Source organism: Spinacia oleracea, chromosome 6, assembly GCF_020520425.1.
Source record: "Spinacia oleracea cultivar Varoflay chromosome 6, BTI_SOV_V1, whole genome shotgun sequence".
Lineage (NCBI taxonomy): Eukaryota > Viridiplantae > Streptophyta > Magnoliopsida > Caryophyllales > Amaranthaceae > Spinacia > Spinacia oleracea.
In genome coordinates this window covers 142242385-142264391 of record NC_079492.1, presented here as the reverse complement: position 1 = coordinate 142264391, position 22007 = coordinate 142242385, and the positions used below count along the sequence as shown (strand labels likewise).

Here is a 22007-nt window from a genome sequence, read left to right as displayed (position 1 = left end):
GTGATATATTGTGAGGATGTTTATTTTTTCGTGTCTATCTTTAAGTGTGGGAAGACAAGTACCTAAAGGGAGAAGCATCATCCAAAAAGAAATGCAATTAACATTGCTTCATAAACGAGAACAGAATCGCCAAGAATGACATATATTCATCAACATAAATAAAAACGTCAAAATATCAATGTAGTTGTACACCAAATCAACCCATTGACTAAACTCAATTGTGTGTGGCCAACCCCCACCCACACCTCAATGTATTTGCAAAAACATGCCAACCCCAAATAAAAAGGTAAATGTAAATGTTAAATATTTTTGGGGGGAAATGTATAACGGAATTGTAAATTTGTAAAACGGGGTGGTGATTTGGCATTGCTGAGTTGGTATTGGTATTACAAAAATGGTATTGGTATTACAAAAATGGTACTAAACTTTTTTTAAATGAAATTCATTTTCCTTAAATGGTACTCGTTTTGTACTAAATTTTATAAAGTGGTATTAATACCACAAAAATGGTGCTAAATATTTTTAAATGGTATTCATATTACAAAATTGGTACTCAATTTTTCCATATGGGATCCAAATTGGCAAACGGGGTTGACTATTCAACAATTTCAAAATGGCTGGGAAATTACAAACAAGCCCATGACATGTGTTTCATAATACATGCCTGGCTGCGATTTTGACGCCCTCCCTGCGGACGCACCACACACCCATCGCACGTTGCTATTAGATCGAACTTTCTCTCCAGTCTTCTTACCAATTTTACAAGAGGTTGGTCGGCTCCTTTGATATTTTATCATTTTAGGACCAACTAAGGGTATTTGTTTCATTTGAAGCATCTTGATATTGAAAAAAGCTAACACAAATTCTTATTTACAAGGGTTGTACAATGAATATTGTACACCGAATTAAAAGTTAACTCAAAATACTTAAAAGTTAAGCTTATATACGTAAAAGTTATCTATATTTTTTTAGTGAATTTTATTTTCATTTTAGTAAAACTTATTTCTTCAAAATCACTAATAATGTATAAAATTATTCATTTAACCCTTTAAAATGTTTATCTATTAATGTTTTTTATTAATATAAAAGTTAGGGTGATGATAAAGGTCGCAAGTTGCGACAACATTTAGTTGTTGCAATCTTACGTGGCGCAGTTTAATTGGTACACATAGGCGCCACGTAGGCTATGCGTCATAGAATATTTTTACTATCAATTTAATATTTTTACTATAAAAATATATAAATAAGGTAATCAATGTGAAGAAGGAAACAAATTAGAATATTAAGATTTTCCTACCTTTTTTTGAAAGGTATATAATAGATTATATAAGTTAAATATTTTAATTTCCAATTTAAATCATGACACATAAGCATGCCATGTCATCATTGTGACACGGCTTAAAGGTCGCATGTTGCGACCTTTATCATTTTCGTAAAAGTTAATCAAGATTAGGTTAAAGTTACAAAAGAATGAGTAAAAATTATTTTAGTGTACAATAAATTTATTGTACACCTTGTGCGCACAAGACCTTTTGAAAAACCAAACATTCAACTGGTGTAGTTGTGTACTAGCTCCGTATAAGCCTGTGAAACTTATATACTAGTTTGAACCATTAGTTTTACACACATATATAAGTGTATGATGGTGTATCGTGTTGATTCGTGTATTATTAGTGATTAGCTAGTGTGGCTTGGGGGATTTATCACCTTTGTTAATTACCTAATCAGTCCAAACTTTTTACTTAATTCAATAAAAAATGATTAATTTGTCAATCTTGCATCCAAAACATATTCCAAAGTCCAATAATAGGATTATTATAATGAGATCGATACTGTACATGCATCATTCATTGCCATCCTCAATTATTTGAATTCTAAACATGTACATTATATATACTAAACTAGTAACACACTAGATTTAGCAATATACTCAAGAAACCTTAAACACAAAATCCCAAATAAAAAAAACTTCCTTAAACCCTTAAACATACCCTTAACCTCGTACTAATCCATGGATCACAATCCTCCAACTTCGAGCGATCCCTTCGATTTCAATCCAATCATACTTGATGATGAACTAATGCAGCTTATTAGTAGTATTTTTCCACAAATCCCTCAAAATCATGATGCTTCAAATGAAATAAACCAAGCTCAAGATCATAATACCTTAATGATTAACAACTCATTTCATACTTCTCCTCAGGAAGCACAACAATCTCAACATAATGTTGTTGAGTTCAACTCGGCTCCGGCCCCGGCCCCGGCCCCAGCCCCGGCCCCGAATAAGAATAAGAATAAGGGTAAGGGTAAGGACGTAAAGAAGAATGTGAAGGCTATGGAAATCGAGCGAAAGCGGAGGCAAGAAATGTCATCTCTCTACCAAGAACTTCGGTCATTACTGCCTGTTGAATCTATCAAGGTTAGTAATTTAATTAACTCAACTACTCTGCTCCCGTTTACCTGTTGAAGTAATACACATATAAGTTGCCTTTAAAAAAAAGAGAAAATATATATCAACTTATAAGTTCGAGGAGTTTCTCTCACTATTGTCAATTAGTTTTAGTGTGGAACCTCTGTTGAGCTTGTAATTAAATCAAATTCTCTACTTTCCTTCTCTATTCATTGCATTCTTTCTATCAAGCTCTCCTACTCTTCCTTGTATGTGGTTGCTCTGTTACAATGGTTGTTTTCAAAAGAAAACACTTAATTGCAACATCATAAACATGACCTTTCTATCATAACAAGGGGTGTTCGTAAATTAGTTTGTCATGCTGCATAATAAAATACTCTCCTTTCTCTTCTTTTTTGTATAAGGAAAGAAAACTCAGGCGGACTATCTGACACATCCTTTCAAATGGGGTGAATTACAATGACTCTGAGCTAATAAATACTCTCATTTCCGTTAGTTGGTATCCCAATATTTAGCTATTATCTTGATATTTAATTTACTCATTCTTATTAATCAATATTCTAAATCTAATTTAATTAAAATACTTTCATTGACCGATATTTTTCAAGTAAATAATCTTGCCCAAACTAATTTCTCATTTGAACTCCAACTCCAATGGTCAAGCCAGTAGGTTAGAAATTTCTAAAAATAACAATCAAGTCGCTTTATTTTCTGATGTATGTTGGTACATTACGATGCAGGGAAAACGATCAATATCAGATCTCTTGGAAGAAACCACAAACCATATAAACAATCTACAACTAGGAATAAAAGGATTAAACGATAAAAGAGATGGATTACTCAGAACAACTTCGTCATCATCAGGTGGACATTCAAGCAGTAGTAGTCATAATTTGAATTCAAACCAGCAAAATCAGCAGCAAAATCATCAGCAGGTGACAGTAAAACCTTGCAAAGAAGGAATCATAGAAGTTATTATCAGTACAAGTGCACCATTGTACAACGATAACAACGAAAGGACGACCCTTTGCCTTTCGAAGGTGCTCTGTTTACTCAGCAATGAAGGACTTAATGTGATCAACTGCATTTCTTCAAGAATTCAGAGTAATTTGGTTCACACCATACAAGCTCAGGTGAACTTGACTTAATTGCTAGCTTGTTACAGTCACGTCAAATGACTTTCTTCCTGACTAAACTTTGATTTTCGACTATCAATATCTTTAATTATGTATTAATAAATAAATTAGATATTTTAAAAATATATATTGAGATTAGTCCTGTTTTTTTAGGGAAAAGTTAAGCAGGAAATATTGAGATTAACCTAATCAACGCTAGAGCATTATCCAATTGAGCTATAACTTTTACATGTTATTTTTACAAAATTGATATTAATATAATACTTCATAGAATATTATCTCGTGAATAAAATACAAACACAATTTCATTAAAAAATATAATAATTAGTTGTTATTTGCAAAATAACTCGAGACATCCCCGGACCTAAATAGTTATTATATTAATAAATTTGATTAAAGTCAGTAAATAAATAGTGCGAACCGTTAATATTGTGCAACTATTAAGAAATAGAGGAAGTATTTAATTTCTGAGCCGTTGTAAAGTATCTGATTATATTTTGGGTAATTTTGATTGTACTGTAGGTTGATGATGGGAGAGGCATTATTGATCTACGTCTACTGCAACAGACATTAACACTTGTGAATAATTATGATTAATTAATCCATAATGTTACTATACTTTATTCTTTTCCAGGAATAACTTGTTCGTGTATTTGGAACCTGAAATATTCATGTAATTGTTTATTAGCCACTACATCTATTATTTTATATTTATCTGAAGCTACTTGAAATATGATATGATGTAATTGTTCATTAGCCACCTGAAATATGATTTAATTGTTTGTTAGCCACCACATCAATTATTTTTTTTTAATTTGGAACTTGAAATATGATGTAATTGTTACTAAAATTTGGACAAAGAAATTGCGCAATTGACTTTATTATGATTTGATAGAAATAGAAATCTCTTAGGATATAATCTTAAAAAAAAAAAGTATCTTAGAATATTTACCTTAGGATATTCTGATGCAGATCGATTGGAATGGGTGTTCTAACACTCGTCGTTCGACTTCAGGATATTGTTGTTTCTTAGGTGACAATCTGGTTGTTGGTCTTCCAAGCGTCAACCTATTCTCTCTAGATAAAGTGCGAAGGCAGAATATCGAGGTGTTGCAAAAATCGTTGCAGAAGCTTGTTAGATGCGTAAACTTCTCCTAGAGTTACATTGCCCTCTTCATCTGACCGCCATTGTCTATTATAATATTGTCATTGCTAGTTATTTATCCAACAACCCCGTCCAACATCAGCGCACCAAATATGTGGAGATGGACATTCAATTTATTCGCGAAAAGTGGGGTTGGGTCAGGTAAGGGTGTTGCATGTTCCTTCGCGATATAGACAAATATCATAAGAGATTTTTACCTTTATCACACCTCCACGATCTTAGCGGGAGGAAGTCATACATTAAACCTGGTATATACACTTCCATTATAAAAATTTCAACTAAAAAAGAACTGAGAAAATACAAATATTTGCCTCGATCCTAAGATGACAAGTCACTCTCTATTCCTTCCCGGCAAAGGACATTTGCCATATAAATAAATAAAAACTAAGTTGGTTGATGGTTTAGCAATTAGCATAATGCCTCCCACGCCCTTTTCCTCCTCCTAAGTGACCCTAAAGCTATAAAATTTAATTAATTATGAACACAAACATTATATTTTGTATTATATTATACTCTAATTTTAATTTTATAATAAATTATAAGAAGTAGATGGAATTTGGCAATGCATAGTAATATGCAATAATGCAAGCTTAAGTTTTTGTTAATGGTTGGCTTAACTTAATAGGATACGACAAAGTTGCTGAGCGAGCAAGTAATGGAATGCCTTCCGTTTAGGTGCTAGTACTAGGTAATAGGTACTAGGATCCAGGAATTGTTTAAAAGAAATTGCCAATAGGGTATAGACTATTCCATATAGGAACATACGAAGTATATACTTTTCAAAAATGGATATTTGCGTTTTAAAAATGGTTTTATAAATAAGGTCGGACTCATCATTGTAAAAGAAAAACAATTATAAAAGATTTTTGAGTCCAAATGAAGGTTCATCAATGATGATACTTTATTTTTAATAATAACTTGAAAGTGTTCAATCCGTCAACTAGATATTAAAACGTAACAAATATTTTCATTATAGTGATTTAAAAGATATTGTGTGTATTTCATCAACTTTCGTAATTTTTTGATCTTCGTCCTTCCAATTATATTTGTCTACTTCATAAGGCGTTAATTACACGTTCTCAAATAATCAACTCATGGTTGGAATCAAAGGTATGCTACTTTTTATTTTAAAGGATGGGTATTCTCATCAACAAAAGCGATCAATACGTTATAGTTTACATTTTAAAAAAAAGACAATCACATGACTTTCCAACTACGGAGTACTTTATGTTGATTATATCATTTTAAGACTTTTCTTGGGTCTAGACCGTATTTATTACTCAGTTGAGAAGTATGAGAACCGAGTTTCCTATGTTTGATTAAGGTAATTTAATTACTTTTTAGGTATTCACTCCTTTATGCTTCTTTGTCAGCAGAAGTATACACACTTTTTTTTATGCGCGCCCATAATTTCAGGAAAGGGCAATTGCATGTGCAACTAGTCTTGTTGACACTCAGTTAGAGTCGAGTACAAAATTCTCGGATCTTGCTCGGCTTGGCGGGAGCTCTTCAATACCTCACTTTTATTTGTCTTGATATACCCGATGTGGTACAATATGTGTGTATTTTTATGCATGATCGCACGTAGCCATATTTGATCCACTAAAGCGCATTTTGAGATACTTTCAAGGTACCATCGATTTAGGACCGAGTTACATTTAATTATTTCATATTGCTTCTATATAATTGGTTTTGTATACTCACGTATATTAATTGGGATAGATAGTTGTCCAGTTATCTAAACATATGTCATTCAACTTCGGGATATGGTTGATTCCTATGAGATAAGATAATAACCTTATTTCTTGGTTCTCCAAACCTCAACATACTCTTTCAGGTCATGCGTAGAAGCAAAATATCAAGGTTTCGTCAATATTGTTGCCAAGGCATGTTAGCTTTATAGTACCTATATTCGCTCAAGATATCTTTTAGTGTTTAATAGGTTACTAGTTTTTACCTACATTATTATTCACAGCCTTTAAAAAATTATTTGTCTTTCCTTTTTTTTGTACTTGAACTTTTTTTTTAAAAAATACAAAAAATCATTTTATCTTCATTTCAAAGATATTTTTCCTGCCAATTTTGCTACATGCATCGCATGGATACATGACTAGTAAAATAATTCCCCCGTTGTTATTTAGATGAAATACTTCATTTTGACACAAGAATTAAAGAGTGAAAGTGAAAGTCTAAAGACAATGGTTCCCCTAACTTAGGAAGAGACTGAGACAGGGTGAAGGAAGAATAGAGGTAAAATTGAAATGTATCTCACAGAACATTTTCAAAATAACGTGTCAACTAAAAAAATATCTCCCAAAAGAATGTGTCAACTCAAATACAGTAAAAATTATTAGGTGCATCCGGGTGAACCGTGCACCCAAGAGTATTTTTATGTTCATTGGTGGTCCTTACCACATTTTCTCCTTATATGTAAGGAGAGAAAATGTGAGAGGCTGCACCGTACGACGTATACCCGGGTGCATGTAATATACTAATATGCTTTACAAGTACAGATGAAGTACTCTGTATATGTTAATACATACCTGTACATCACTTGGGCTAAAAATTACTCTCTCTGTCCCAAAATAACAGTCATGTTTTCTATTTCGGGCGTCCTAAAATTATAATTCTGTCTTCTTATTTGAACATTACTTTTCTTAAGTTCACATATGCTTTCCATTTTCCCATACATTTTTCTACTTTAACATACCCTTTTTACTTTTTTCATACTATATTCCACGTTTTACACTTTTCTATTAGCTACCTTCAATTTTTCTAAACATTATATTTCACTTTTCTTATTAAATAAGACTATAATTTTAGAACGGATGGTGCGGTAATTTATAACTATTTTTCGAACACAACTCCAAATCAACTGCTTCAATTTACCGTGACCGGTATTCGATGACTTTACAACCTTTCTCGGGGTTGTTCGCCTCTTATCTACGAGTAAAATTCATTTCGGAAAAAACCTTCTCTTCGACTCTTGGCTTTCCCCCTCTCTCCATCAGTCTCGCTCACTCACTCACCTGCAACATTTCAGTTGAACATACGCCTCTCCTCCCTTTTTTCCCTCTCAGGTAACCTTCTTCTCTTTCATCTGAACTTAGCTTTCTGTAATTTAACCTTTAATTTGCTCATGAATTTTGTTCACAATCATGATGCGATGAGAGTAAGTAGTTCGAGTTTTTCTTTTTGTAGATTTTGCTTTGAATTTGTTCCCTTGTTTAATTCTGCGGTAATTGCGTAATTGAACTATCTTGTTAGACGAATTCGAATGCGGTTTGAGTTCGATTAGATTCCAAACTACTTGCATTATTGGAATTTTCTGTTCAATTAGCTATAATTTCACTTGATTATACGGAATTGTGTGATTTTGAACTTCAATGGAATTTCTTGAATTTCATTCAAAGAAATGCTACTTTTCTTAATGCTGAAAGGTTTTAAGGTGTAGTTTCGAAGAGAAACCCTTGGGAGGATGGCATTGATGTTGCTATTTTAGGATAGGTTATGGTTTTCTTTTCTGGATAGTGGTTGAATTAGAAGCATAAAGAGTTTGTTTGAGGGTTGAGGGAGTATGATACACTTGTAAGTGTTCAATTGGCCTCTTTTTGGCCATTTGGTGGTTGAAAGAAATATGATTCGACATATGTAGTCAAGAAACTATTGCGAGTACTCTCTTCGGCCACTTAGGGGTTACAGCTACTTTTTTTATGACACAACTTGGGAAATTAGATTGTAAACTAATTTGGTGAATGGATTTATATTCATTGTCTGTTGTTGAATATTTTAGGGATTGCAATAGCGGAGACCACAGTTTGACTGTAAAAGATAAAATAAATTGGTTTTTGTATGAATAATTTTAACGGGAAACATATATATCCAGAAGGATCAATGCTGGATATCTTAGAATTCTAGCAAAACAGATGGAAATCATTTAGTGGTATTCATGAAGATCAGTAAAAAGGCTGGAAGTGAGTGTTGAGGATGAGACTCGGGAATGTGGATGAAGGATTAAACTAGCATGGTTGCTTCCCCTGGAGTCTAATGATATTTGGATTCTTCTCTACCCTCTGCCTTGGCAAAATCATTTAATGCTGGAAACTCGATCCAAAATGCCTTCAAGAGGCATGGTCTTTCTAGAAAGTTTGTACGGATTGTGACTTCCTTACTACAAAATAGGATGAGAGTAATTGTGGTGTGTGTCTCTCTTTACTCATAACTGACTATATCATCCATTACCCTGATTTTTCTTACGAGGCAGGGTAAGGGGGATCTAGAATTGTGACTTCCTCACTAGAAAATTGGCTGAAAGTAATTGTGGTATGTGTCTCTCTTTAGTCATAACTGACTACCATCCCATTACCTTGATTTTTCTAACGAGGTAGGGTAAGGGGGATCTGATATATATATATTCATACCCTTGGGTGCCTTATATAAATTAAACAAGCATTTAGTTCGAGTCTTCGAACTTGGCAATTGCGATAAGTCCGTGTCCAACAGAAAACTGTTCCAAGGGTCAACAACTGACTTGCTATTTTAAAATAACGGATTAAATTACATTTTTACCTTTCGTGGGAAATTAAAGAATGTAGTGAATCGTCGCGTGACACAGCCGTCCTAAGCTTTTCAGCTCGAAAGTTGACATATAAATATGTAATTGCATTCAATGCAATCGTAATTTTAAATCTTGTTCATTAGAGACTCATTCAACAAAAAATAGATGCATGGTTGGATATACTGTAATGGTCAGCAACGTCAACCTGAAGAAAAATGTAGTCTTATGACTCTTAGTATGAACTAAATAATATGGAAGATAAAGATGCAAATAGTTGAAGCAGCCTTGATGGACTACACCATGAAGTATTACACCATTGGTGTTGGCCTATTGGACTAGCTTGTTTTCTTGAAATTGATGGGATTTTGTTCCTGTTCAATTACCAAAATGCTGTACTATTTCGCTAAGATTTTATGATGTAAAGAAACTTATTCTGCTGCAATGCGTAAAAAAAACTAATTTCAATGTTTAAGTTAGCTGTTAGAGAAATATCTTATATTGGATAATCAGATTTGATCCAACTTGGAAAATTGGAGATACAGATATTGCAAAGTTTTCGGTAAACGAAGACTCGTGGCTAGGTAATTGTGAAGTCTGTGGTAAACTTTTGAGGTGTCTGCAGTTGCATTTGGTTTGATCTTACTGACCCAGCTAAAGTTAGGATCCATTTGTTTTGTGATAAATTAGGAAACAGGTGGTTGCCTATATTAACATGTCTATGTGCACTGCTTGGGTTGCCTTATCTATTGTAGTTTGCTCTAAAAGGTCGTACCCACTACCCAGTGCACAAGGCTCCCATTATTTAGGCAGGGTCTGGGAAAGGTTGCCTATATTAACATGTCTATGTGCACTTCTTTGAGTAGGGAAATTTTAAGATATGGATAAAGATGGATAGGTCTCTTGTTTAGATTTGAGATTTTTCATGTGCATGAAGGAATATTCTGCTGCACTGCAATGAGAGAACAGGATTGCAAACAGCTCACTGACTGCCATAAACTTGGTCCATAGTTTAATTTTTCCTATCAATTTTAACGTGGTACTTCAGTAAGTCTGATTAGGTAGTGCTGTGACAGCCTTCTTTACTTGTACAAAGGGAAATTTGTTGGCCTCTTATGTCGCTTAGAATGCAATATGGATTACTGAATTTCGAATACACATTAATGGATTGTATTATCATTGGAACAAAATTACAATTGGAACCCAATATTCTTACCAGTGTTTTTGAAGATTTATGCAGGTTCTAATTAAGAAAAGAGTACGCTGAATGAACATATGATTTACGCTTTATTATTCCTTCTGTCACTAACTAGAGTTCAAACTTGCCTTTTGATGGACGTCCCAAAAAATATTCACATATATCATCTCCTCACTCTCTACTTTTCTTCCACTATCCACTATATTCAATCTTTTTGCATTTGTGGAGTATATACAAACAATATTACAACGTGTGCACTTATAGGTATTTGCTGTCCATTTATATCATCTCCTGTGCCAATCTTACATATTACTCCATAATCCTTAGAGCATCTCCAATAGTAAGCTAATTTGACAATTAGCTTGTTATGCCACATAAGATTTTAAGCTATTTCATTGTCTAGCTAATTTGTACTCCAATGGCTAGCAACTAGCTTGTTATTTAGATTAGTCCCACTTGTCCCACTTGCCAATTAATTATTTGGCAACTATGGGAGCTAGTTTTCAAGCAAATTAGCTTAAACAAGCTAATTTGCTTGGCCAAGCCAATTTATTATTTTCACTCTAATGGTCTAGCTATTAGCTTGAAACTTTTATAAATTTCAAGCTAGTCCCTAGCTACAACCATTGGAGATGCTCTTATGTAAAGCAAAAAGTTAAATTTTAATTTTCTTGGTGGCATATGGAATCCTATCCTGTATAATAATAGAAGGTTTAGTTTTAAAGCTTCTAACCACAACTTTCCAAAACCTCAAAATCTATGCACTCCCTCTTTGAAAAAATTAGGGAAAAGAAATCCTATTTCTCCAAAAAATTTAAAGAAAATCCCCAATTCCCCATACACCCTGCAGTAACTATCTAGCACACATTTACACCAAAAATGAGGAAACAAATAACTTCCCCTAACTTCCACTTTTGTTGACAAGATTATCTTTCTTTGCAAATTGGATATATCTTGTGCATTTTCATGGTAACCTATAGTAAAAAATTATAGAAGAGCTAGATTTTTGCTCTGTTCATACTTCATAGTTTAAAGTATCTGGAGTTTCCTTATATTTCCCCTTATTTAAATTGAGAACCTTGGCTACTATATTCACGGGTTTGTTTATTTAATGCAGAAGACATTATTTGGTTGATTACAAGAGAAAAGAGGGAGCCAAATTAATGAAAAAGAAAAAGGAGGCTTGTACCATTCTAGGCTGGACGGACTATCCAAAGTTTGATACTTGTTATCCCTAGATCTCTAGCCAATCATAAGGCTCCCGTTCTGTAAACGTTTCAATAGTACACTTGGATCTCGATATCTATCATTTTCTCACCAAACCTTTGCTCCAAATTTCCAATCTACCATTTGAAGGTTTTTGCACTTTTTACTCCAAGGTATGCTGCTTACTTTTTCTGTAATTGATTTTTGAGGGCATTGATTTGCAGTCATTTAATTCATTAGTAACTTTCCGTGTTATTTTTGTTTTTGCGATTATCTGGTTACATTTTTTTTAAGATTTACTTGATACCTTATCAATCCAATCTTTCACCAAATGTATAAGCATGTCATTTCGGAGAATATCTAGTACCTATAACGTATATAAGTAATAATTTCAATGGAGTATATTCCAGATCATCTGATTCTGTGGCAAATCTGATTAATGATAATCTCTGCTGGTTATTTTTCTGATTAATGGTAATTAGGTTGTCATTCTAATATTCCAAATGATTGGCTGCGTAAGTGAGTTAGTGAAAATCTTAAATTCATTTTTTAGTCTGTGAATTAATTTTGTTTTGAAGTCATTTGACTACATTGATTCTTTGATGATTAAAGTACATCTTATGATAAGAAGTGAAGATAAATTTTCTTTCCTCTTCCCCATCACCTTTCTTCTTCCTCTCCTTACGTACAATGGCTTGGTCATCTTTCCCTTTTTATTTTCCTCCCCTGCCACCACCCCTTGGCGTCTCCTATTAGCTGCCGTTTCTTTACCATTGGCACTAATAACCAGATCATATGGACTAGGGATAGGGATGAGAAAAGAACGCAGAGATTTCCGTGGTTTTTGAGAAATGGTGGGTGTGTCCTCAAATGGAACTATGGAAGAGAGATTGATGAGAGAAGATAGAATCATAGGTGGGTGAGGTTTAGCTTTGAGCCTCTGATCAAGGTGGTGGGCGTGCTGATGAAAGTAGCACGGTGGTAGCCCTGAAGTACATGGAAGAAGAGGAGGGTTATGGGGCAGCTAGAAAGAGAAGAAGAGGAAGGAAAGAAGTTTTATTAGTCAAAGCTCAGAGTGATAGGGCCGATAGGGGTGTATTTGTTAATTTTTAATTCTTTTGACATAATTAAGGTGTCCACTCAACATTCTATTACAAGGCACCTCATTGTGTATGTAACAATGTTAATCTACCTCTATAATTAACTAAGATCTCATGAGTATCAACATTTCCAAAGTTATACTACTTATCCAGATGGCTTAGTACTTAAAAGTTAGTTGGAGGCTGAGAGATGTGTTTATGTTAAGAGGTTGTTCCTGAAAATGGCTTCAGTACACAGTAATTGGTGTAAGTGTACATCACTACATCTTGAACACTTTTTATCGGGGTGGGGGGGGGGGGGGGGGGGTGGGTAGGAGGGGGATGATACCTAGTAATTGACCGAACAACTAGGTGGCAAACAATTTGAATTATTTGCCTATTTTTTTTTTTGACAAACTAATGTGTCTTTAACCATAGTATTGGCCCTCTTTTGATCCAAGTTAGAAAATTTGCCTAGGTGTGGGCTTGTATGCCTTTACAAGCATAGGGGAGAGTGGATTCATTGGGGTGCCTCCCAAGTGCATACTGCATTGGGACTTGAAGAATGTCCGCTGAAAGTGAACAATATTGAGCTTTTTCTCAATCCTTTCATGAGCACAAAAATGTGGAAATGTGAAACTGAACCCAAAATTAAGAACATTTAAAATACTTCATGCTTTCAGACGCCGAAGCACGTCATGAACAACATAGACTGCATATGCAGCCAGTTGCATTTTCCTTCCATTGGAGGATATTTAAAAGTTTAACGTTACAGACTGCATTGATCAAGATTCAAGGGCTTGTGACCAATTGTACATCCAACCATTTTGGTTTTGAAAGGTGCTAGGCGTGAGAGCATCAAATATTTAGATAATTAGATGCAAACTTCTGCAAGGCTGCTTTGCATCACTCATTTTTGTATCTACTTAAAATTGTTACTCAATGCAATATGTTTGATGTTTCCTGCTAGAAGTGTTTGAAAACCCTCGAATTCCCAGTTACAATGCAAAGCTCTTCAGTCTTCCTTCCTCTTATAAAATTATTTTCACTTTCTTAATAGTTATTATGATTTAATTGTTATTGTGATAGGCTTTATTGTCCTCTGAAAGGGGTTATGCTGCTGCAGATTGTGCTCGTTGTTGTAACTGTGAAGTGATTGGACGGACATATATAGGACATGTCCACTGACACTGCGAAGGAAAATGTCTCTATTGTTGATTCATCTGTATCTCAGAAGCATGATGTTGGGAATATGGAAGAACCAGGTACTTTTCCTGAGACGTTTTTGCCATTTTTGCTTGATTCAAGCTGTATTGTTCTGCTAAATACTAGAATATTTGTTGCCGGTTAAGGAAAAAATTATCTCATGATTCATAGGCCATAGCTGTTGCCTTCTTCCTTTTAATAATTTTTTCAGTTGTTCGTCTCCCCCGGCTTTGAAAATAATTGATGCCTAATTTTGTGTATGCCTGTATTTGCAGTTGTTGTATTTTGTACAGCATTCCTCTTTGTTCTGCTCTACAATACTTCTTGTTTAGAACATTAGAAAAAACTGATATCGATGCTTTCTTGGCTAAGGGAGTATGATTTGCTTAATACAAGTACCATTTACGAATATACTCTCCCAGATGTCAGTCGTTACTCATTTGCAAACGAATTGGGAGTTCTTTTCAATACAGTGTTTAGTAGTCCTCTTCATTTAGATTTGATGCTTAGGACAGTATGAGGAAATGATGTGTATCATATATTTAATATGATAGCAAACCGGAAGAGTTACTCATATCATATAGAACTCTCTGTTATTCATATACCACAGTTGAAGATGACTACCATAGAATACGAGGCCTTCACCCTGATGCCTTTTATGAGGCTCCCAAGTAGGCTTAATGTTTCTACTCTGGTCCCGTGTTAGCTTATTAAGCTATCTAGTCGTTGTATAAGCTGATATGCTACTTTTCTTTATGACTTGTGGAAGCATCCATTTGGCAAGCTGAAAACAGTATGTGTATCAAATATTCAACTGATACATTGTGTATAAGACTATCAATAAATATCTAAAACCATGTGTCCCCATTGCATGTATAGTAGCTGCTGCCACCATTGAAAAACATATCTCTATGAACTTGCAGCAGAAAATGCAGCATTTTTCCATCTAAAATTTCCTGGTAAAGAAAATGTTCTGCTATCTCCTTATTCATGAACCTTTCAAGTAAAACATCGGTTTTTCTTCACTTGTGAAGGCTGGAAGTATAGACTTGATCCCATGAGTATCATTATGCAGATGGGTATATGGAGATGCTTCCTACTGTGGAGTTATTTTCCGGTCTATATAGACTGGAATTTTTTTTTGATACTAATTTGAATGAAAATGGGAAAACACTATATGCCAAAAACCAGACACAACTTCAAATTCTGCTGTACAGGCACCCTTTTCTCTTTCCTCTGTTGCTCTCTCAATTGTCCTTGGCAGATTTGTCTCCCTGACAACTTGGTGGCAGCTGTACCGATAGATCAATTGTGAATCTAGTTACGAACTTCAATGTTCTACTATCTGGAACCAATAAGGATTTCTAATAAAATAGGAATGATGTGCAGGAGATTCACTGTTTTCGTGTTCCTCTCCTGCCTAAATGTGATGTACTCAATAGCCAAATACCAATCCCGACCCTACAACGTTACCAAATCCCCAATTATATACTTCCTCCGTTTTTTTACTTGCACCATATGGGGGAGCAAAAACTAAGAAAAAATTGTATACATAAAATTACCCATATGATAACAAACAAAAGAGAGGGAAAATGTTAGGTAACTGTGGTACTCCCTCCATATTTTAATACGAGTTACACTTTTTAAAAGCAGCCGTAATTTAATATGAGTTACATTTTTTATTTTTGGTATGTCATGGTCCCCACTCCCAATTATATTAATTTTTCTCTCCCTCTTATGGTTCAACACTTACTCAAATCCTCTTTTCCCATAATAAATAATACCCTCTATCAATTGTTACAATAAATAATAACCCACTACCCCACATTCATCTTATTTTAATAAATCAACTCACCCTCCTAAGACCCTGTGCCGGTCAAACTGTAACCCATATTAAAATAAGGAGGTGTAAATGTGAGTAAGGGTAAAGTGAGTATTTATTGAGTGAATACACCAAAAGCATGTGAAAACATACCATAAAAGGAAATGGTGCAACATATGCAACTTCCATAAAAGGAAAGTAGTGCAAGTAAAAAACCGGAGGAAGTATTATTGTAAATACTAAGCTTGCTCTCTTGTACTTTGAAGTTTGAAATAGTTTGCTTGTTAGTGTATGCAATCCCAAGATTCCTAACATAGAAACGTAGACTACGAGGGCTAGTGACTTACACATTGAGGCTTGAAGCCTCAAGCCTAGTCTTTCTTTTAGGCTAGTGACTTTGTGTCTTTTCTTCTAGATGGAACTTGAGAAAGTTTGCTTATAAGAGCGAGGAATAATGCGGATCAAGACCCCTTCTTATAACTCTTGCTTTATTTAGGAACTCTCCTGATTTAACTTTACTCTTAATTAAAGTAGAGGGTTTCAAAAGTGAGATTTTATTAATATTAGTATTTTAAATAATAATAATATGGGGCCTTGCCGCCTTGGTCTTCTAAATTGTGCTAGTTAATTTGGTTAATAATAGTGGGTTATTTTGGTTAATTAATTATTGTTTCAGAACTTGTGCAAAATCAATGTCATAACCAATGAAGTTCCCAAGTTTCACATCTAAATTAATACCCGATCCAATAGTTAACGAAAAAATGAGAAGAGAATATATAATGGGATATAGGTAGTTGTCTGGTCGTACCCGAACAATAATATTCCAGAATCAGAAAAAACATAAATATTCGAGCCAGCTTCCGTAGAAGATTCAGACTTTCTTTCTGATTCTGTGACCAGATAAAAACATAAACTTTAAGGCTCAATAGCTAAATGCGAAGTACATGGCAATTAGATCATGAACATAACTAAAATGGCTTTTTTTTTTTTCTTTTTTTTTCAATCTTGAGGTTTGCAAGCAGGTTGGATTACTCTTCCTTTTACTAGTCGCAGGTTAACAATTAAACTTGGATATTTATGAAAATCAGATGATTTAGCTTTGCTTGAAGAGAAATCTTATTAAGTGTTTTAACATGTTGCTGCTCGAGATCTAGAGCAGTTGCCATTGAATTCACCATAGTAGTCGTTGCCTTCTAATTTCTGCGTCTGTCCAAGGGTTTCGACATCCATATCAATTGCTGAATCCAAGTAGAGGTATTAAGTAGCCAAGGTTGTCAGTCTGTGGGTAGATTGGTTACTTCAAAATCAATAAATAGAATTTAAATACTAAAATAATTTTTCATGACCATCAAAAACATCTTATCCCCAAATTTCGGCTTAGTTTTAATCAATTTGAAAACTTTCACGAACAAGCTAATAGATGAATACGAATGAGGTGCTCACCAGGCTAAGTTAAATACCAAGTTGTTCGATTTATGCTTGTTTATTAAGCGAGAGTGAATGTTTTTGTCAAGGCTCGTTTGTTTACTTAACGAATGGGCCTTAACCAAGCTTGCATTGGTGGTGGTCACAAGTGTATCGACTTACTTTCACCCCTTCTCTTGGTTGTTTCCCGTCTTTTGGTGCCTTCAGGCTTCAGCCTTTTCTAGCAAGGATTCCTGTCCTAAGGTAGGTGAAAGGAATACGGAAAGCTATCTGAACTTGAATTATCGGATAATAAATGCCCTTCCAAAATCGATAAGGAAGCTGGGGGGTGGAGGTGTTGAATTAGGAGTTAGTAGCAAGTGATTACTCTGATTCTGTAAACTCTGATCAGGTTTCTTCTCATGCTATACTTCCTTTTACGTTGTTGGGTCTTTTGGCATGAATGCACAACAAAGTGTTATATCTGCTCCGAATTTTTTCTGAAGGGAGATAGCTCAACTAATACTGATTTTGGCACATTGCATCTTCTTGTTGCCTTTTTTTGTGTGTTTTTGAAGAGGAATTGTTTAGTACATTGAGTGATATCTGATATGTTCTAGAATGCTTAGCTCCATTGAACACTGTTTAGGAGAGCCCTTGATTTTTGCAGCATTTTCATTATCACGTACCTTAGATGTGTTGCTTCATTTGCATAACGATATCAACAACCTTTTCATCATGTTATGCTGGGAATATCACCCATTCTTTCAATGCGTCCATCTAAGTTTGGCCTCTCTATTAGATCAGGTGCTAGTAATTGTCCGTACATACAGATATGATGTAATTGATATTGAATCGCATTTGAATGTGCTGGGCTGATTTTTTAACTCGTTTTTGGTCTTGTGCTATGAAAATGCCGTTAGTCTTCTATTGGCTCAATAGGACTTTTAAGTGGGTTATAGTTTATCCATCTAACCCTTTATATTTTCCTTCAGCATTGTAAATGTATAAAATTTTATGTCTATATGCGGACTGATGTCAGACAAGGTTACATTTTAATCTCAGAGGGTTCAAGCTGTAGAGGAAATGAGGATAGTGACCGTCATAAAAACGAAGAGAAGGGGCACAAGGATTCGGTGGACACCTCAACTGTGGTTTTAGAAGATAAAACGTTCAATACAAGGTACTTTATAATTAAGAGCTTGAATCATGAAAATATTCAACTCTCGGTTGAAAAAGGAATTTGGGCTACCCAACTCATGAATGAACCAATACTGGAAGAAGCTTTTCATGTAAGATTGCTTTCCCTTTGTTGTATTGATGCATTATATCAATTTTGTATATTACCGAGAAGCCCTTGTCTTGCAGAAATGTCGTAAAGTAGTTCTGATATTTAGTGTTAATTCAAGCGGATTCTTCCAAGGGTATGCACAGATGATGTCTTCTGTTGGCCGGAGGCGGGAGAATTTGTGGACTCAAGGAGCTGGTTCTAATAACCCATGGGGACGCAGTTTTAGAGTCAAATGGTTGTGTTTAAGTGATTTGCCCTTCCATAAGACTATTCATCTCAAAAATCCACTGAATGAGTACAAACCTGTCAAAATAAGCAGAGATTGCCAGGTTTCTACACTATCTCTTCCCTTGTTTTCTTAACTTCAAACAGAGTTTAGATTTATTGTAATTGTTTCGATGATTTTCAGGAATTGTCTGCCGAAATCGGAGAAGCACTTTGTCAACTTATTGATAGAGAATCTGAAGAGGATCCGACTCTGGATAGGTATGGATTGGTAGGTTTAGTACTTAGTTTTGCAAAGCCAATCAGGCTGGACATGCTTAGTAATTGTAATCTGTTTTGATTTTCTATTTCAGGGATGCATTTCATTTGAGGAGGCCTGGTCTGGAGTCTGGGTATTGTTTTCCTGATGAGGGGTATATGGCCCCTCCTATGGATATGACCTGGGCCACAAAAACCATGATTTACCCATCATCTTATCTTTATCAATATCATACCGATACAAGTGCACCTCTTGTAGCACACCATGGATCTGTTGGTGTATTTCCTCCCAAAAGTCTACCTGTCACGGCAAGTAAAGGTTCACTGACTAGGCAAGCCTACCGTAAAGGAAGTAATTTAGACTCACCAGCTGATCATAAATTTTCCTCTCAAGTTGATGGCCAGCGGATGTCTAGTGAAACGAGTCCTATTTGTAGTACTCTTTCTGAAGATGAGTTTCTTGAAATGGTATGAGATCCTATCTTAGCTTTTTGGTTCAGGAAGCTTGTATGCAATATTCTTTTCTGCTACATTTTAAATTTCTGCTGATTAGCGGATTTCTGAAGAAAATAATTAGTTAATGAAAAATTCTTAAAAAAAAACAAAAAAGAACCTAACCTGTTACTCTGTGAAAGGGGTAAAAGTCCTTCAAATTAAACTGGCTAGAATGACGCGGAACCTAGGTTGATAGAGCTTCAGCCTCCAAGCTGTAGTGTTGGTTGATTGCCTATGAGTCTATGACTGAGGATGTTAAGGAAGCTTGGACAGCTTTGTCTTGAATGGTGTAAAAGTAGAAGAAAGATTGAAGTTACAGGAGCTGTGCTTAGTGCTGTATAGCAGATAGATTGAGAAGAAGATGAAAAATTACAAAGAACCTAAGGAGAAGAAGGTAGAAGACAAAAGAACTTGAGATGAGAAGTGAGAACTGTTAGTATTTTTCGAATGAATCTGTACTGCGTATAAGTTAACAACGGTAGCTTTTATAGTATCGTACAAGCAAGAGAATGCTGATGAAAGCATAACAACTTCTATCTAAAAACTTCAAACTAAAGATTCACTTAACTTCCGATGACGGAGGACTTGCGTAGCTTGATTGGCTGATTTACCGCCATGCTTACTGAGTTTAAGCTCGGCTATGGGCTATGGCTTCAGCTCTATGGTCATCGAGAGCTCTTGTAGTTTGTAATCTGCCTCAGCTGACAGTAACTCCTATCCGGATGGAGCATGCAGTACATGCTCTGGGTTTTCTTTTCTGTGAATGCTAATCTATTATTTTATGTTATCATGGTTTAAATATTACATTTGTCATATTGCAATATATATGTTGCTAATCTGGAAATGGTGTCTGCAGTCTTATGAAGAATATCTGGAGGTTCATACTAGAGGCGTCAAGCAGGTAATCCATCCTGTTAGACGAATGCCTAATGTATTGATTTTGCATTTTTGGAGTGAGTTCCAGTATGTTGTGACATTTAACCTGTGTTTTATGGTGCTTTTGGAAATTAATAAATAATAACCAATTCCTGATGAAAAACCAAAGAAGAGGAACAAGAGTAAAAATTAGGAAATGGGAGAATTCCTCTATTTGGAAGTTCGTTTACTTTGATGTTTTTAGGTAATATTGTTTGGCAATTGGTGATGGTCTGCTGAGCTGGTTTATCCTCCCCTACTGTTTCGTGGTGCATCCTTTGATATAGTTATGGAACGTTTGATTTCCTCGATATAGCCCCAAAACAAAAATGCCTTCGTTGTTAATTAGCAGATCAGAATGTATTCATATCTATGTGGCGGTATTCTTCACTGCGGTTTGTGTAATCTACTCTCAGGCCGGTAGAAAATCACGTGGAAAAGAAGATTCATCAAGTAAAGAACATGATGACGATGACTCGTAAGTTACTTTAACTTTCTTTGCCTGTACGAAATGAATTTTGCTGTCACTTATTGTGTACTCTGTATTTTTGTTCATATAGTCACAGTGAACGTTGCAGTTCTCACAAAAGGTTCCGTCATTGATCTTCTTGTATCTCTTTCTTTGGCGTCAAAGGAAGTTTATTTTGCAAAATCTTTGTGGTACTGAACTGCTAGCTTGGTGGAGCTGCTCGTTGATAAAGATTATCGAAGAATAGCATTATACAGGAGTTCCATGAGTCTTGTTTCCAGAACATAGAATTTAAATTAGTTGCGACTTTGTTCTGGCTGTAACATATTTTTGTAAACTATTATAGTACATGGTTGTAGGATTAGGATCAACTTGTACAGGAATTAGAGTTTGCCTAACTTTGGAAAATATCATTATTCTTCCCCCTACTAGTTTTTGTGGGGGATAGTAGGGGTTTGGAGATAGGAAAAGGAATTAGAATTTGCCAAATTGTTGGAATACATCATTGATCATTCAATTGTTGATTTAAGATACTCGTGAAATAGTTTAATTAGGATGTAATAGTACAATTAGGATATCACAAATTCTTATTTAAAGTAGGTGTGCAATAAATATTGTAGGAGTAAAAGTAAAAAGTTAAGTTAAAATGTGTAAAAGTTTCACCCGTATCATGTAAAAGTTATCTACGAAGTATTTTTTTAGTCATAAAATGTATGCTTCAATAAAAATTATCTCTTCAAATCACTGATAATGTATTAAAATTAATTATGTAACCTTTTAAAATGTTTATCCATTAAAAAAAATTATAATATAAAAAGTAAGTAAAAGTTAACTCGTTGTATGATAAATTTATTGTACACCTTATACATGCAGTACTTTTTGTTAAGAACTTAGGATATTTGTCTCTCAATTTGTAGTGAAAGTATCACACAAATTTATATGCATGTAATATTACAATTATGAGAGGTTAAATCAATAAGAAATAATTTACTACTCTGTACTTTTTACTCAAAATTAGGACAATTTAAATGTGTCATACAAACTAGTTACACATGACTTATAATTTGTTTAAGAGGTGAATAGAGACTCGATTTTACCAAAAGAAGAGTGAAAAATAAAGTTTCCTAGAAAATTAATTCTATTACTTTAGATCATACGGCAACTACTATTTAA

The 22007-nt window shown here is 34.6% G+C and overlaps 2 protein-coding genes across 4 annotated transcripts; both read left to right on the top strand.

Moving 5' to 3' along the window:
• The first annotated feature begins 1938 nt into the window (after nucleotides 1-1938).
• LOC130463905 (transcription factor bHLH118) lies at nucleotides 1939-4377 on the top strand. The gene is made up of 3 exons (XM_056833183.1): nucleotides 1939-2419; nucleotides 3151-3543; nucleotides 4069-4377. Exons 1-3 carry the CDS (start codon nucleotides 2012-2014, stop codon nucleotides 4141-4143), a joined length of 876 nt encoding a protein of 291 aa, XP_056689161.1. The 5' UTR covers nucleotides 1939-2011; the 3' UTR covers nucleotides 4144-4377.
• A 3258-nt stretch (nucleotides 4378-7635) lies between these two features.
• Nucleotides 7636-21363, top strand: LOC110784363 (uncharacterized). 3 transcript variants are annotated; one of them, XM_021988807.2, is made up of 10 exons: nucleotides 7636-7791; nucleotides 11582-11843; nucleotides 13876-14014; nucleotides 18247-18473; nucleotides 18550-18801; nucleotides 18882-18958; nucleotides 19051-19423; nucleotides 20307-20351; nucleotides 20782-20843; nucleotides 20926-21363. In XM_021988807.2, the coding sequence occupies exons 3-10, from the start codon at nucleotides 13927-13929 to the stop codon at nucleotides 20966-20968; spliced, it is 1167 nt and encodes a 388-aa protein (XP_021844499.1). In that variant the 5' UTR covers nucleotides 7636-7791; nucleotides 11582-11843; nucleotides 13876-13926; the 3' UTR covers nucleotides 20969-21363. The 3 variants fall into 3 exon arrangements, with proteins under 3 accessions (XP_021844499.1, XP_056687582.1, XP_021844500.1); XM_056831604.1 differs by having other exon boundaries at nucleotides 13839-14014; XM_021988808.2 differs by having other exon boundaries at nucleotides 7644-7791; nucleotides 11585-11843.
• The last annotated feature ends 644 nt before the right edge of the window (nucleotides 21364-22007 follow it).

Coding starts and splice junctions, on each gene's coding strand:
- LOC130463905 (XM_056833183.1), top strand. CDS start 2,012: ATGGATCACAATCCTCCAACTTCGAGCGATCCCTTCGATTTCAATCCA. Junction 2,420..3,150: donor TGCCTGTTGAATCTATCAAG/GTTAGTAATTTA, acceptor ATTACGATGCAG/GGAAAACGATCAATATCAGA. Junction 3,544..4,068: donor TTCACACCATACAAGCTCAG/GTGAACTTGACT, acceptor ATTGTACTGTAG/GTTGATGATGGGAGAGGCAT.
- LOC110784363 (XM_021988807.2), top strand. CDS start 13,927: ATGTCCACTGACACTGCGAAGGAAAATGTCTCTATTGTTGATTCATCT. Junction 14,015..18,246: donor TGGGAATATGGAAGAACCAG/GTACTTTTCCTG, acceptor TTTTAATCTCAG/AGGGTTCAAGCTGTAGAGGA. Junction 19,424..20,306: donor AAGATGAGTTTCTTGAAATG/GTATGAGATCCT, acceptor TGGTGTCTGCAG/TCTTATGAAGAATATCTGGA.